This window comes from Labeo rohita, chromosome 18, assembly GCF_022985175.1.
Source record: "Labeo rohita strain BAU-BD-2019 chromosome 18, IGBB_LRoh.1.0, whole genome shotgun sequence".
Lineage (NCBI taxonomy): Eukaryota > Metazoa > Chordata > Actinopteri > Cypriniformes > Cyprinidae > Labeo > Labeo rohita.
Genome location: NC_066886.1, coordinates 12956831 through 12974847, shown reverse-complemented (window position 1 = coordinate 12974847; position 18017 = coordinate 12956831). Strand labels below are relative to the sequence as shown.

Below are 18017 nucleotides of genomic sequence, written 5' to 3'. Positions count from 1 at the left end.
CAGCTGGGATTGTTTAGAGTCCTTTGAAGCTGCATTTTGGAAGTTCAAACTCGGGGGCACCATATCAGTCCATTATATGGAAGAATTCCTAAAATGTTTTCCTCCAAAAACATAATTTCTTTACGACTGAAGAAAGAAAGACATGAACATCTTGGATGACAAGGGGGTGAGTAAATTATCTGGACATTTTTGTTCTGGAAGTGAACTACTCCTTTAACTAAAGGAAAAGTCTTTAAAAAGAAGCAAGATAAGACATTGATAATGACTTTTATTCTTGGTCCTTATCTGGTCAGACGCATACAGTATCATTGAGTTTCTTAAGCATGTTCTTGAGCCATCTTTGCACTCTTCATGATAATACTAAGTTAAGTGTTTTGTTTAAAAAAAAAAAAAAAAAAAGTAAATCAGTCTGTACTTTATGCCTGTAATAAGTTAATTACATCAGCCCTGTTGTTAAAAACTATTTAACTACCTGTTCATTAAAGGGATAGTTCACCCAAAAATGAAAATTCTGTCATTAATTACTCACCCTGATGTCGTTTCAAGCTTGTAAGACCTTTGTTCATCTTTAGAACAGAAATTAATATATTTTCAAGGCCAAGTAAGGTAGCAAAGACATTGTTAAAATAGTCCATGTGACATTTGTTTTCTTTGCGTACAAAAAGTATTCTCGTAGCTTCATAAAATTAAGGTTGAACCACTGATGTCGCATGGACTATTTTAACATTGTCCTTACTACCTTTCTGGGCCTTGAACATGTCAGTGCGTTGCTGTCTATGCAGGGTCGGATTTCTTAAAAAATTTCTTAATTTGTGTTCCAAAGATGAATGTCCTTACAAGTTTGAAACAACATGAGGGTTATTAATGACAGAATTTCCATTTTTGGGTAGACTATCCCTTTAAGGCCCATAGACCACATATTGTTCAGTTGGAGTACGGTGACCTTTATGACAACTCTCAGTTCATTCGACTCCACTTTTTGGTGTAACTGGTATGTTTTCCAGTTTCGTCAGCAGTCCCTCAGTCTCCTCTCCACACTTTTACACAACCATCATCACGGCACTGTCATCACTGAGCCTGTGCAAGCTGCTCCCTGCGCTCCGAACTGCAAAAGAACCTCAGTTTCCGTGGCAACAGTCTCACTTCCACAGACATTGCCTCATATTCCTCATTGTCAATGTCATAAAAGCCAGCGCCCTCCTGTGGACAGGAAAAGAAAAGTAATAGATGATTGGATGATTACAAAGATATCAGTTTTCTGAAAACCTTTCCAAAAAATATACTGACCTCTGGGAGATTGAGACTGGCAGCACTGGCTTCTATCTGCAAAGCATTTTCTATGGACTCCATTGGGTTTAATGCTTTCTTAGTTCTGTAGGACATAAATTATTATTTTATACACAAAATCCTAGAAAAGTTCTACTGGCAAACTGCATTGACAGGATAATTCTGTCATTAATTACTCACTCTCATGTCATTCCAAACCCGTAAGACCTTCTTTTGATGAAATCCTAGAGCTGACATGATGAATCCTGACACTGAACGTGTCAGTTGCATTGCTGTCTATGGAGGGTCAGAAAGCTCTCAGATTTCATCAAAAACATCTTCACTTGTGTTCCGAAGATGAACGAAGGTCTTACGGGTTTGGAACGACATGAGAGTGAGTAATAAATGACAGAATTTTCATTCTGAACAATTTATCTAAGTTTAGTATTCATTTTCATTTCACAAGCAGTCTTGTGAACGACACTCACCCCTCAGTGATGAACTGACCAACTGTGAGGGAGTCTGGGTCCACAGTTATCACCATAGAATCATCTTCACGCTGAAAACAGTAGAAAGTACCAATCAGGACAAAACTGCATTTACATTTACAAACATTTCCATTAAGAACAACTATTATGTCAGTACTCACTCTCTTGACAGGATTCTTATTGTGTGTGCTAACTGTAAGCTCTGATGTGGAAATGTCTTTGCTTTCCCATCGCTCTGGCTCAGGCTCTTTCGGTGGTTCTACCAAAAGAAAAGGTATTAAACTGTTAGACATCTATTAGTCTCAGCCTCGGACGTCACACTTATGGACCGCTGGCTAAACGCCTGTTTTTTTTTTCCCATTTAGTACTGCCCTTCAGAAGCTACAGAAAATATTTTCTTGTTTCCCAAATGACAAAATAAGTTAAATTTACCCTGATCTTCAAATTCAGTGTTCTTAATGCATCATTTTTCCTTCTGGAGCATCAGTGAGCGTTTGAACCTTCTGTAACAATTGCATATGAGTGCAATATTCACATATGATGTGAAAAGATGGCTCTCAAAATCCGTCTAGAGATCTGGCTACGTGAAACTAAACATCCACAAATACACAAGTCTTGCCCTGGTTTATTGCTAAAAGCTATATTCTATATAAATAAATACTTGTAAAAGTGATAAAATACCTTGTATAGGAGGGTTCCAATAGTTCTTGAGTCTGCGGCAGATGCGATAGAAGAGGCTTGGCCTGGGTGGTATTTCAGTGGGAAGGTCAGGTGGACGAGGTACAGGAGCCAGATAGGAGAGGGAGGCTTGGTGAGTCTGTGGCCATTGCTGTAGGAGAGAAGATAATGTGATCTCAATATCAACTCATATGAAGGCCTCAATATATGATGGTACTGAACTATTAATGTCAATGAAAGACTCCTTTATATACAATGCAAAGAGCTGCACTCACCTTAAGGCTACTAAACCAATGTGCTGCTCTCGTTTTCAAGGGGCCAAGGTACCAATATCTTAAAGACAAAGAGAAATTCACATTTGAAATACACAATTGCATTTTGTATTTATCCTGTGAATAAAAAAAATATCCGTACTTGCTAATAGAAGTAGCGACGTCTCTGAAGGCACCCCAACGTAAGCTTAAAAGAGCAAACACTGGCTGCTCCTTCTCACTCTAAAAACAGAAATTAAAATCAACTCTGTGTCAAAGAATAAAATGTACACTACCAGGCAAAAGTTTTTGAACAGTAAGATTTTTTTAATGTTTTTAAAATAAGTTTCTTCTGCTCACCAAGCCTGCATTTATTTAATCCAAAATACAGCAAAAGCAGTAATATTGTGAGATATTTTTTTACAATTTAAAATAACTAATTTCTATTCGAATATATTTTAAAATATAATTTATTCCTTTGATCAAAGCTAAATTTTCAGCATCATTACTCCAGTCTTCAGTGTCACATGATCCTTCAGAAATCATTCTAATATGCTGATTTCTGTTCAAAAAAACACTTATTATTGTTGTTATTATTATTATTATTATTATCAATATTTAAAACTGTTGAGTACATTTTTTTTTTCAGGATTCTTTTTTCAGATCCAAAGATCAGCATTTATCTGAAATAAAAAGCTTTTGTAACATTTTACACCATACCCTTCAAAAGCTTGGAGTCAGTATAATTTATTTTTTTATTTATTGTTTTTTGAATGTTACTGTTTTCACTGCACTTAGGATCAAATAAAAATCCAGGTTTGGTGAGCAGAAGAGACTTCTTTAAAAAACATTACAAATCTTACTGTTCAGAAACTTTTGACTGGTAGTGCAGATGTCAAATCTTAATGAGTTCTCTTTCAAAATGCTCATCAAATTTACTTTTATCTGCAGAACATCCAGTGGAACTGTTTCTCCTTTCAGTATTGACAGGGTTGCTGAAGTAATGTGCCTGAAAAACCAGAAAAAAATAATTACATCTGAACACAACACACATTACTACATTTCTATATTAAAAGTGACGTCATGAAACTTACTGTACTTTGTTGTCAGAAATCAGATGCAAACTCTGACTCAGAGAGTTACTGGAACCCAAAGGAATGAAACCGATTGGTATTTTACTGAAGGTCTCCTGTGGTTACAGTAGTTTAAATTCAGAAAACATTGGAATGTGCAAAATAACCAGCATACATAAAACAGATTTATTACTAGTAAGTACCTCATCAGCTCTGCGCAGTAGGCCAGTTATCACCTGTGCGAAATATGACGTATGAAAACATTTTAATATGCACAAGTTGTCAAACATATTTTTTTAAAAATCCCATTCTATGAAGATACTTTTGTACCTCCTGTAATGTCCCATCACCGCCAGCAATGATTAGCATGTCTGTCTGATCCATTAATTCCATGAGCTTTTTTGCCTGGCCTTCATAATCCGTCTGTTACAGGGAAAACAGCATTTAGTACATACAAAAAAACACCTGCACCAAAGAACCCTTAGTACTTCAAATTAATAACGAATAATACCTTTACAATTTTGACCTCCATACCAGCCAAGTGTAAAATAGGAGCTGCGTTCTTCTCAAACAACTGATTAGCCTTTCTGCAGAGAAAATGTAACTATGAGAACATAAACTCACATAGCTAACAAACTGATTTATGGCACAGTGAGGACCATGTGCATAATCATACCCTCTACAAGCAGCAGGATTCAGAATGACTGTAGCTTTCTTCAAATGCTCCTGAGGCCCAATTAACTGATGACCAAATGCCTGAAAATCACACACAATATATTTAACAGTAATGAACCTTAAATAAATGGGTCTCGGGGTTATTAAAGTGTACTAAAACTGTTAAAGACTGAAAAAAAATGTTATTTTCAAACTAAACGTTTCTTACCCTGGCCTCTATACATGCTTCCCGTCGCAGCACATTATCACTGTGAAAAAAAAGTACTAGAATTAATAAGCACAGCAAATGAGTTGACAGACAGACAGATAGATAGACAGATATGTGATAACACAAACCAGTGCTTTCCATACAGCCAGTGTCCTCCATATGACACCACACACACAGCAAATGTGGACTTTTTCCAGTGATTTCTCAACGTCCGAAACACTTTCACTACCCGAGCCATTATTCTATGTTAATGTATATAAACTGTCTTTTTTGATATCCCAATGAAGGTACACTGTTGCACCCAAAACTCAACAATGTGTGCTCATCTTCACCGTTGACATTCCACCGTTCCCTGAAAGCATGACCGGTGCAACAACAATATTCCTCCTCCATAGGAATATACGTTCCGCATCAATTTTGTCGTAAAATGTGAATATTTTATACCGTACATTTGCAATAAAAGTTATTTTATATAACTCAAATCACTATGTAATTGTTCTATATTTTAACAGTTTAATACTATTTCTGTTCGTGACGAAATTATTATGCCTGGATCGTCTGTACAGAGTGGGATTGAATTTAGAGACGGACCGATTCCAGTGCATGCGCTGTAATATATAAACAGACATGACAGCTCCATATACACTTCTGCCAGTTAACACAGTTGTTATTTTTTACGTTATAAACATTTGAATGTTTATTATATAAGTTGTAAATAACTAGAGGACGTGTCAAGCGTATCCTTTTAGATCAGTCGAGTTGATTTGACAGCTATGGAGGTTGAAAACTTCGTTTCTAAGACTCTTGAGCTCCTGCAAGAAGAGAGAGAAGCAGAATTGGAAGAAACACGGTATTTCTCCTCTCTGTTCTACACTTGTTTTACATTTTTCTTCATTTTCATTGCCCAAATGTATTCAACTATGAATAACTTCTTGGTTAAATATTGTTTTGTCAGAGCATGGCAAGAGAATTTATCTCCCAAGAATTTGCAGCACAAAGGAGTGTATCTGCTGAAACTTCAGATCGCAAGTCAGCGTACTGGCATGTATGGCAGACTTCTGGTCGTTTTTGAACCCAGGAAATGTATAGGACCCTCAATTCTGCCTAGCAACACCTTTGGACCTGGTGAGACATTCTTGATTTCATAATGAAGCCTCTGACCAGTGAGCCACTTTTTAACTCAAATGTGACCCTGGACCACAAAACCAGTCATAAGGGTTAATTTTACAAAATTGAGATTTATACACAATCTGAAAGCTGGATAAATAAGCTTTCCAGTGATGTATGGTTTGTTGGGATAGGACAATATGTGGCCGAGATACAACTATTTGAATAGCTGGAATCTGAGGGTGCAAAAAAATCAAAACATTGAGAAAATCGCCTTTAAAGTTGTCCAAATAAAGTTCTTAGCAATGCATATTACTAATCAAAAACTACGTTTTGATACATTTACAGTAGAAGTTTTACTAAATATCTTCATAGAACATGATCTTTACTTAATTTCCTAATGTTTTTTGGCATAAAAGAAAAATCTATAATGTTGACCCATACAATGTATTTTTGGCTACTGCTACAAATATATCCCAGCGACTTAAGAGTGGTTTTGTGGTCCAGGGTCACAAATATTATTTACTATTATTTCACTGTAAAAAAAACAAAAAAAAAAACACAAGTCAACTTGTTGAGTCAACTTAAAATAATTTGTTACTCTGTTGTTACCCTGTCACTTAGTAAAACTTAACATTTCAAGTTGACTAAACTTTTTTTTTTGAGTTGACTTAACCTAAAATTTTAAGGCAGCCAGGTAACATTATTTTAAGTTGACTCAAAAAATTGTTTATTTATACTGTTACTCTCTTTTGTATTCTGTTTATAGGTGATATTATAGGTTTGTATCAGTCAGAGGGTCAAGGTCAGCCATCTCAGCTGGGTTCAGGTGTGGTGACACGTGTGACTCAAGCGTCACTGACGGTGGCATTTGATGAGACACAAGATGGTATGAACTTGGACAGAGATGGACTTTACAATCTAATGAAGCTGGCAAATGATGTGACCTACAGGAGACTGTCAAGGTATTAGTTTGGCTAGTATCAATAAATATTAGTTTTTTTCTCAACAAAATCTATAAAAAGCTCTTAATTTTTAGAGCTATAAAATTATCTTGATGAAATATACTGTACATGCACAGGTTTATTTATTTAGTTATGTTTTTGCACATGTAATTGTGTGAATGAAATTGTTGCATTTGTTATGTATCTCCTTCTTGCAGTGCCTTAAAGTCTTTAAATGGATACGGCAGTGGTCCTGCATCTCACCTGATCAGTGTCCTCTTTGGTTACTCAGAACCAGGGATATTATCACATCAGCGTAAGCAAATACAAGGAGTGGCATGCGAAAGGATCTTACATACAGCATTGTACATTTTAAAGATTGTAAACACCCTAGTACAGTGGTCTGTTTGTGTTTCTTTTATTGCAGATGCACTGGAATTTAGCAACACTGGGTTAGATAATTCTCAGAAAGAGGCTGTGTGCTTTGCATTATCTCAAAAAGATGTTGCAATCATACATGGGCCACCAGGAACTGGCAAAACCACTACAGTTGTTGAAGTAATCCTGCAGGCAGTAAAACAGGAACAGAAGGTGAGCAAGATAACTCTTAATTTGGATTATTATAGAATTATAGATGCAGTATTGTAGTAAACATCTAGGTAAATGTTAACAGGTCCTTTGCTGTGCTCCTTCCAATGTGGCTGTTGATAACTTGGTGGAGCGCCTGGCAAAGAGCAAGGTCAAGGTTTTAAGATTGGGTCACCCAGCCCGTCTGCTCGAGTCGATTCAGAAGCACTCCCTGGATGCCGTCCTTGCACACAGTGACAACACCAACATCATTTCTGATATTCGCAAGGACATGGACAAAGCTTTAGTAAGATTTTTTTGTCATAATTGTTTTGAGCTAAGTGGTACAAAAAGTGTTTCAGCCACACTTAAAATTGAATGGCATTGCTTTAGATAGACAATTTATTTTAAAGAACATTATCACAAGCATTTTTTTCAAGTAAAACATAACAAAAATGTGGCTTTACCCTGTAAAAACAGACATATAAATTATTATTTCAAAAATCAATTTGTTTGGAAATGGAACGGTTTATTGAAGCTTTAGACATTTATATTTACATTTAGACATTTAGCAGATGCTTTTATCCAAAGCGACTTACAAAAAAGGACAGTGGAAGCAATCAAAATCAGTTAGCCTAAAACAGTACACGTAGCAAGTTTTTTTTTTAATTATATAATAAATAAAAAGAAAACAGAATAAAACAACAAAAAGCAAGCTAGTGTTAATTCTATAATAAACAAAGAGAAAAAAATAGAATACAAAAGGAACAGATAAGCTAGTGTTAGCTTAGTTTTTTTTTTTAATGAAAACAAGTAGTAAGTAAATGAGTATAAGTCTAAAAGGGCAAATTTTTAAAAAATTAAAGAACAGAATTTGAATAGCGAGTGCTACAGTTATAGGGTCAAATAAAGATTGAAGAAATGAAAATCTAGACAAAAAAAAAGTTTTTGTTTTTGTTAAGTATCATATTTGATGCATCAGATTTTATGATTCATATAGTATGATATTATGGAGTTTTTCGCAGTTGCAGTTGCTGATATTTATATGGCCAAAGAAGTAAGATGAAATATTGGTAGGTTGTAATGCAAATCTTTACAATATCTTTATAAAAGTAAAACAGACTACTTACATAAAATGCATATACATATCAGTTGTCACTCTACAGCTGCCAACAATGTCTTAGAAAGATTATATTTACAGTGAATGCTTGGTTTAATGATCAAAGCTCTATAATTTTAATTGTAGTGAGCAAAACATGCAATACAATGATGATTGAGAGCATTTAGCATGATTTTACTAAAAGTGATGTATGGATAATAAAGTTAAGATAAGTTGCTTCAGTTCAATAAATGTTAATCTTGAAATATCACCAACAATATGAAATAAATGTAAAAAAATCAGTAATTTCAAAGCAAAGGTATATGTGTACCACCACCAGAAGTGGGCCGTTTTACGATTATACTAAAAAGGTCTTTTACTTGCTAAAAAAGTATGACATATCAATCAGGTATGATCATATCAAGGTGGTATGGAAGATTAGGTACGATAGGTTTATGAGGAAAGTTTTGACTGTGAATGATTTATAGAACTTATACATTTGGATATCAAATATGATTTAAAAAAATGTCAATGCACTGACAGAATGAAATGAAGAAGGCTCGAGACAAAGGCCAACGGAGCAATCTGAGACGGGAAATCGGGGAACTGCGGCGAGAGCTGAGGACCAGGGAGGAAACTGCTATCACTCAGATCCTGAAAAGAGCCGATGTTATTCTAGCAACTAACACTGGTAAGTAAACCTTTCTTAGCAGTCATCAATTTTATCACGGGATATGTTTGTTTGTTTATGCCTGATTTAAACTCCAATATGATTGATTTGTGTAATACAGGAGCCTCTGATGATGGTCCTCTCAAACATCTTCCTAATGATCATTTTGACCTGGTGGTGATAGATGAGTGTGCTCAGGCTCTAGAGAGCAGCTGTTGGATCGCTCTGCTCAAAGCACGCAAGTGCATACTGGCTGGGGATTACAAACAGCTGCCACCCACAATCAAATCACAGAGGTAAAAGGAATGCATTTTACAGTGAATTATTGGGTTTATAGTATGTATTCTTGATGAGTTCTTAATATTTTCTTTTCATGATATAACTATTTATATACTTTTTTATGTTAATGTTTTTTATTACATAAATTCCATGAATGTTTAGCTGAAATGTACTCTCATAATAAATGTTATTTATATCTTTCACAGTGCTGCATCTAAAGGCCTGTCTGTCAGCTTAATGGAGAGGCTGATAACGAAATACGGCAACTCAGTGGTTCGAATGTTGACCACTCAGTACCGTATGAACAGTGCCATCATGCAGTGGGCTTCAGAGCAGATGTATGAAGGCAAACTGATCGCACACTCTTCAGTGGAGAAACACCTGCTTAGGTATGTAATATAAAATATGTTAAATATTTTAGTTTTGCTATGTTGGCCATGTACAGTGTTTGAGGGGGATTCTATTTTTAAATTGATTGTATTTTAAAGAGATCATCGGATGCTCATTGTCAAGAAGTTGATATGATTTTTTAGGGTCTTAATGAAAAGTATAACATACTTTGGTTAAAATTTCTCAATGGTAGTGTAAAACAACACCCTTTTTACCTTGTCAAAAACAGCCCTGTTCACAGTGAGCCGTTTATGTGCATGTCCCTTTAAATGCTAATGATCTCTGCTCACCCTGCCCCTCTCTTCTGTGGGGTGACGAGTAGTTCTGTAAGAGACTGTAAACTTTAGCCGCATTTAGCCACGGAACTTGTTAACTAGCACATTATTCGTAAAGGCGATTTGCAAAGATTCCTAAAAAAAAAACCCTTATACTCACTTCTTCTGTAGGTGATCTCAAATGATTTGCGTGAACATAGACGCCTTTTGATAGATCGGGGGCGCTCTCCCTTCAAAAAAAAAAAATCCACTGTCTGGAGTAAATGACGACTGCTATGTTCATTATTACATCCATCAACAGAACACCTCAATCGCTTAGGAGACATTCTTGTCTTCCCCTGCTCCGGGGAGGGACACTGCCAAGAATTTCAGAACAGCCTGATCTGAGAAAATTATTATTATTATTGGGGATTTAAAGCACTGGGTGGATTTTTATCATTATAGGGTGGTTGTGTACACACACTGCCAACACACATTTATGTTCAAACAAAATGTTAACAAGTGACCATTGCATCTGATAACCCTTTTAAAGGATAGGTTATAATAGCTTTATTAAAAGAAGTTTTTATGTATCTTTACTTTTTCCTATTTTTTAAGAGTAGCAGAATTTTCTTATGGTCACCCACCAAGTGTTTTAGCTTTCGCTTCGTAGTAAATTACAAATCAGGAAAGGACTTCGAGCCGGAATTCGAACTCGGGACGTCCCATAGCACAACGGCATTATATGTCAAAAGAACACGACAAGAAAAAAATATGACAAAAAAATTACATTTTTTATTCAAAGCATTTTTATTTTCTGTTGACCAAAGAGACCTGAAAAAATGTATCACAGTTTCCACAAAAATATTCATCATTGATAATAATAAGAAATGTTTTTTGAGCAGCAAATCGGCATATTAGAATGATTTCTGAAGGATCATGACACTGACAACTGGAGTAATTGTTGCTGAAAAAGCAGCTTTGCAATCACAGGAATAAATTAGATTTTATTGTGATATTTCACAATATTTACTATATTTTTGATCATATAGAAGCATCCATGATCAACATAACAGACTTCTTTTAAAATCTTACCTTTCCCAAACTTTGGAACGGTAGTGTATATTTCAAGTTTGCTAGCAACTTCTATATATAGAGGACTATAAATATAAAGATAACTGATTGCATTTTAAACAGAGACCTGGCTGGTGTCGCTGATGTTGAAGAAACTAGAATTCCCCTTCTGCTTATTGACACTGCAGGCTGTGGCCTGAATGAGATGGAGGACACAGACGAGCAGTCCAAAGGAAATCAAGGTTGATATCAGCTCCAAATGCAATTGTAGTGCTTGATTAAGCTATAAAATGCCTTCTGAATGTTGTTTTTGTTCTCTACTACTACACAGGAGAGGTAGACATTGTGGCTCTTCATATAAAGGCGCTTACCGAGGCTGGAGTTCAAGTCAAAGACATTGCGATTATCGCACCCTATAATCTCCAGGTGAGGCATTTTTCAAAGAACATGTTTTATATAAGCCTGTAAAGCAATGTCTTCACTGCTGTGATTTTGTCTGTTTAAGGTGGATCTTTTGAGACAGAAACTGTCCCATAAATACGCAGAGCTGGAGATCAAGTCTGTTGATGGCTTCCAGGGCAGAGAGAAGGAGGCAGTGGTGTTGTCATTGGTCAGATCCAACAGGAAAGGTATGCCGGAGTTTGTGCTTTTAGTCTTAAATATACATTTTTGTCATCATTTGTTCATGTTATCTCACATGTACTCCAAAGGTGAGGTTGGATTTCTTGCTGAAGACAGAAGAATCAATGTGGCTGTGACTCGTGCCAGACGCCAGATTGTGGTAGTGTGTGATTCTCAGACTGTTCGAAACCATGACTTCCTCAAATCCCTAGTGGACTATATGTCTGAACACGGAGAAATTCGCACTGCCTTTGAGTATCTGGAAGACTGTGTGCCACAGAATTACATACGTGATGAAAAGGACAAACAGACCAACAGCAAAGACGCTGCTTCTACAAAACAGAAGCCCAAGAACCAAGGCAAGAAGACAGAACAAGAACAGAAGAAAAGTGCAAACAACAAAAGTAAAGGAGTGAATCTGTCCAGTGTTCAGCCTGACCAACATAAAAACACCAGTTCACACCATTCTAAAACCCAAGATGCTGAACAGACACAAAACAGGAGAAAAGAAATAAAGGACCAACTTCTGGACTTTCTGAAAGACCCAAACAAGACAGAGCTGCAGTTTCCTTCCACACTAAATTCTCACGAGCGTCTGCTGGTCCATGAGGTCTCTGAAGAAATGGGACTGAGGCATGAAAGCCAAGGACAAGGGAAACACCGTCGCATCACTGTGTCCCGGCCATTATCAGTACCTGAAACGTCAGTGGAGCCTGAACAACCAGACGTGACTGCACATACAGCAGCGAAGCTGCAAGAAGAGTTACAAAAAGGACCTTCGCAGCCAGCTGTTGATCTGAAAAGCTTACATTTGGAACGAATGCGCCGGGAGCAGGAGAAACGAGAGGAGAAAAAGCAGCAAAAACAACAAAGTCTGAGACAGGAACCGGATCACAATACTAGTAAAAGCCAGTCTGTTAAGAAACCCAAAGGAACTTCCAAAGGTTTGTGATCTGTGTCCTAATTTCTGAGTTGTTTCAATACTCTGTTAGACATTATAGGCAATATGTGTTTCTTTCATAGGAAACACTAAGATAAAAGCAGGAGCCACAGATATAGCTGCAGCTGCCATGCCAGATGATGATTTTGATGCTCTCATCAATGCTGTGGTTAAAGCCGATAGCGTTTGTGGTTTTGTGAAGTGCAAAGCCAGCGTCCAGACACTAGGCCAACTCTGCCTCTATTGTAACAGACAGTACTGTCTGAGTCACCATATACCTGAGGTAACTTCCTTTTTATCTTACATTAAAGGGTTCATATCATAAAGAACCAAATTTTACTTTATCTTTTGAAATAAGTGTAATTTGTAAACAGACTGTAACTTTCAGAATCAGAACTTGAACTTTGTTTCCAGTCTAAACTGACCTTTATTGAATCCAGTGTTATTTAGTACTCAGAAACATGGCCTTTACAGTCAAATTCTTTTTAACAATGGTACTAGTCATTTCAAGTGCTTTTTCTCATTTCACAAGCAAAAAGAGTGTTGAGATTAGTCTTAAAGGGATAGTTCACGCACAAATGAAAATTCTGTCATTAAAGGAGAAGTTCACTTCCAGAAAAAATATTTACAGATAATTTACTCAACCCCTTGTCATCCAAGATGTTCATGTCTTTCTTTCTTCAGTTTTTGAGGAAAACATTTTAGGATTTTTGTCCATATAGTAGACTTCTATGGTGCCCCCGAGTTTGAACTTCCAAAATGCAGTTTAAATGCAGCTTCAAAGGGCTCTAAATGAACCCAGCCAAGGAAGAAGGGTCTTTTCTGGCAAAACGATCAGTTTCGAAACGATCAGTGTAGTCCGGGCCAGCAGTTAGGGTAGATTGAAAAACTCCCATCTCATTTTCTCTTCCAACTTCAAATTCGTCCTATATCTCTGCAGACGTATGTGCAAAAAAAGATCAAACACCCTTTACAAAAAAAGGTAAAACGGCAATGTAGGACGATTTTGAAGTTGGAGAAGAAAATGAGATGGGAGTTTTTCGACCTGCCCTAACTATATTGACCTGATTACACAGAGTACCCATGCACGTCGAAGAGCTAGAAAAGATGAGTATTGAGGTTAAAAAGTATATAAGTTGTAATTTGTTTTAGAAAACAACTGATTGTTTTGCTAGATAAGACCCTTCTTTCTTGGCTGGGATCATTTAGAGCCTTTTGAAGCTGCATTTAAACTGCATTTTGGAAGTTCAAACTCACGGGCACCATAGAAGTCCACTATATGGAAAACACTTCTGAAATGCTTTCTTCAAGAAACATCATTTCTTTATGACTAAAGAAAGAAAGACATGAACATCTTGGATGACAAGGATGTGAGTAAATTATCTGTAAATGTTTGTTCTGAAAGTGAACTTTGCTTATAGTTACTCACCCTCATATTGTTCTAAACCCTTAAGACCTTCGTTCATCTTCGGAGCACAATTAAGATATTTTTGATGAAATCCAAGATCTTTCTGACCCTGCATAGACAGCAACACAACTATGTTTAAGGCCCAAAAAGGTAGTAAAAAGTCATTATTTTAGTTTTCTTTGCACACAAAAAGTATTCTTGTAGCTTCATAAAATTAAAGTTGAACCACTGATGTCACATGTCCTTACTACCTTGAACGTGGTAGTTGTGTAGCTGTCTATGCAGGGTCAGAAAGATCTCAGATTTCATTAAAAATATCTTAACTTGTGTTCTGAAGATGAACAAAGGTCTTACGGGTTTGGAACAACATGAGGATGAGTAATTAATGACAGAATGTGCGATTATCTTTAAAACATGTAAAACATTTATACTAAAGACATTTTGATGCAGAATGCGTTTGAAATAAAATATTGTCTTTTTTAGGTGCACGGATGTGGAGACAAGGCAAAAGCACAAGCTAGAATGAGGATAAGTAAAGAAGGAGTGCTTTACGCAGGAAGTGGACAGAAGGACAAATCAATGGATCCAAACAAAAAAGCATATCTGCAGAGAAAACTAGACTCTAAACTCAAAGACATGGCATCTCAGAGAAAAACTAAAACTAAAGACAAAGAGAACTGACATTCTAGGAGACACTAGATCAATCTCATGTTGTGTGATATAAATGTGATGGTTATTTAATTGATAATATGTATAGAATTATAAATTTCTGTGCTTTAATTTTGAGCTGCACAAACATTTATGAGCCACATAAGGCTGAGAACAGCTGCTATTTATTACAGATCCACAATGGCATGGTTCATTGGCAAGCAAATCACAAAGACCATCCATGTTTTATTACTCCCGACTGGCACTGTGACTGAAAAGTGGGTTTCTGAATGTCTCGGGCTGTGCTTAAAATACCCACCCTAATTCTAGTCTGAAATCCCTTTACAAGATTTATGTCTTGCAGAATTATTGTTGGGAGCTTAAGTAGTTGCTCCACTGTGTCTCTTAGTGATTGATGCATTGATTATTAATGTCATAAGTAATCTCCCAGTTAGCTCATAAAACTCTGAAGTGCACAGGCAGAACTGAGCTTTGGCTTGGGTCCATTTAATACTGGATTTTATATATTTAGTCTACATACTGCAAGTGCTCATGTAGCTTGGTATATCTGTCCACAAGAGGACATTAGAGACTCAGGTGGCATTGTGAGCTCTGTGGATGCAGTTAGTGGAAGATTTGCACGGTGAACACATTAGAAAGAGTACTTCTGGTGACAATGTTTCTGATAGCCAGAAATCGTATGACAAAATATTGTGTGCAACAGCTTTTGAGAGTTCGGTCTTTGCAAAGTGCTTTCAAATTTTCCTTCAAGCTACTTATGTGTCACTGAATACTACATTAAAAACATAAATGTTTGATCAGATTTGTTTGTGCAGTGCACAGTTGTTAATGGATTTTAAAATGTTATCTAAAGATCATTTATAATTAATGAATTTTTCAATTTGAGAACATGGTCTGATTGAAACATCTGAGCTAACAGAACTGCAATATTTGTAATACTGTAAGTACAGTAGTAGTAGTTTTCTTTGGCTGTCCTATGTGACTTCCAGATGACTCAGGTAGATGATACTCTGCGCTAGAAATGCTTAGGCCTAAAATAGCTCTGCAATGTTCTGAATCAGGAATAACCATTTGGCTCAAGTAAATAGTTACAAAATGGAAATATCCTTAAAGAAATATGAAACAAGCTGTGGATTTGCTTTTTGTATGATCACTGTTTCACACAGCAGTGACGTAGTTCATTAATGAATAGAACAGCTGAATTTCAACTAAAGTTTAATGTTTTTTTTTAAAAGTTTAATGCAATTATGGATAAACAGAGCACAACTGAAATCAGTCAAAAGTTTTTGAACAGTAAGATTTTTAATGTTTTTTTTTTTTAAAGAAGTCTCTTCTGCTCACCAAGCCTGCATTTATTTGATTTAAAGTTCAGCAAAAACAGTAAAACTTTTAAATATTTTTACCATTTAAAATAACTGTTTTCTATTTAAATATATTTTAATTATATGTAATTTATTCCTGTGATTTCAAAGCTGAATTTTTAGCATCATTACTCCAGTCTTGTGTCACATGATCCTTCAGAAATCATTCTAATATTCAGATTTGCTGCTCAAACACATGTATTAGCATGTTGAAAACAGCCAAGTAGAATTGTTCAGGTTTCTTTGATGAACAGAAAGTTCAGAAGAACAGCATTTATCTGAAATAAAAAAATTATAAATGTCTTTATCATCACTTTTGATCAATTTAAATCATCCTTGCTAAATAACAGTATTATTTTCTGTTATTTCTTTTTTTTTCTTATAAAAAATTATAATGATTTTTAGCTTTTTAATTGTAAAGTGTATAATGTTGATGAAAAATGCTGATCTTTGGATCTTTCTATTCATCAAAGAATCCTGAAAAAATGTACTCAACTGTTTTAAATATTGATAATAATAGTGAAAAATGTTTTTTTGAACAGCAAATCAGCATATTAGAATAATTTCCTAAGGATCATGTGACAGTGAAGACTGGAGTAATGGATGCTGAAATTTTTGTTCTGATCACAGGAATAAATTACATTTTAAAATATATTTAAATAGAAAGCAGTTATTTTAAATAGTAAAAATATTTCACTATATTACTGCTTTTGCTGTATTTTGGATCAAATAAATGCAATATATGCAAGCCCGGATTAACCATACGGGCAACTGGGCAATTGCCCAGGGGCCCACGACATCTAAAGGGCCCAGGACAGCAAGGGCACGAGCAAAATACTATATCTGTAATCTCCCGCTTTATATTTAACAAACTGTCCATCCGGGCTTTTGCGCTGCACAGAGATATGCTGAGCTGCCTATGACTTTGAACGTGAGTTGAGAGCGGTTGAGAGTCAGTCTCATGCGGACTGACCAATGAAGAGAGGGCCTCAAGTTAAGACCCTCTCCTCATTGGTCAGTCCGCATGAGGTGGGTCAAAGCTTACGCCGAGCCCGAGCGCGTTACGTGACGTCAGGCGTTGCTACAACAGAAAAAAAAAAAAAAATCAGACACAATGGAGAAGCTAAGTGGGAGCGCGAAGCGAAAATTAAAAAAGGAAAAGGACATCAGAAACGCTGAAAATTTAAAGTATATACCTATATACTCAAATTCAAACATGCACTTCCTCATTATTTAGGACTAAAGTTGTGTGTTTTGCCAGATTATACAGCATTTATTTTATCTTGTCTTCTTCAGAGAAATTGTTTTGTGTATTTAGTATTGTGTAGTGTATTTATGTAGCACTAAAATGTTTAACTGGTTAATTGTGCTATAACATGTTGTTGTTCTATTTTAAAACAAGTTAAATGAGCTTAGGATCAAAATGTTTATGATCAAATAGTGATACTGCATTTTATTTTTTTATTTTTTCCTTGAGGTGCCAGCTTTATGAAAATGCTGTAAATTGATGTGGAGGGATAACTGGCAGATTTCAAATTGTTTGTGTTGGACTAATAACTTGATTGCCTTGTCTTCTGTGATAGCTCTATCAATTCCATACATTTCTATTGGGAATAAGTGTTGTTAAATAAACGATGGTTTGAAAGTGGTTGCTTATCTATTCATTTTTTGTGAAAATGGAGGATACTTCCCTCCCTCTCAATATAGTGGGTCAATTTTACCAGATTATACACAGATGCTGATGTGTTTTGTTTTCATAGCATCATATGTGAGTGAATGTCTTTGATAGGGGACATAGTAGTGCATTTGTAGTTCTATGAGCATTTAAATATTTGTAAATCAAAATATGATGACAGTTAGGATTTGAAGTATTGAGTATATTTACTGTATATTACAGTAATATATTCTATATATGACCATATTATGGTGATCCTGGGGTCGTGATGATGGGGCCCTTGGATATTGTTGCCCAGGGTACAACAAAGTGTTAATCTG

General features: G+C 35.9%; 2 protein-coding genes across 2 annotated transcripts; one reads left to right on the top strand and one right to left on the bottom strand.

Moving 5' to 3' along the window:
- Positions 1-386: 386 nt before the first annotated feature.
- agk (acylglycerol kinase) lies at positions 387-5002 on the bottom strand. The gene is made up of 15 exons (XM_051134311.1): positions 4768-5002; positions 4640-4679; positions 4433-4512; positions 4268-4343; positions 4087-4179; positions 3960-3992; positions 3778-3872; positions 3623-3692; positions 2847-2926; positions 2708-2765; positions 2436-2583; positions 1916-2013; positions 1755-1825; positions 1288-1372; positions 387-1200 (listed from the first exon to the last, which is right to left on the bottom strand). The coding sequence occupies exons 1-15, from the start codon at positions 4875-4877 to the stop codon at positions 1069-1071; spliced, it is 1269 nt and encodes a 422-aa protein (XP_050990268.1). The 5' UTR covers positions 4878-5002; the 3' UTR covers positions 387-1068.
- A 258-nt stretch (positions 5003-5260) lies between these two features.
- Positions 5261-17183, top strand: ighmbp2 (immunoglobulin mu DNA binding protein 2). The gene is made up of 15 exons (XM_051135699.1): positions 5261-5489; positions 5595-5764; positions 6516-6711; positions 6909-7006; positions 7118-7281; positions 7364-7564; positions 8900-9047; positions 9148-9322; positions 9512-9694; positions 11147-11265; positions 11355-11449; positions 11529-11652; positions 11734-12588; positions 12668-12867; positions 14476-17183. The coding sequence occupies exons 1-15, from the start codon at positions 5413-5415 to the stop codon at positions 14671-14673; spliced, it is 3003 nt and encodes a 1000-aa protein (XP_050991656.1). The 5' UTR covers positions 5261-5412; the 3' UTR covers positions 14674-17183.
- Positions 17184-18017: the final 834 nt, after the last annotated feature.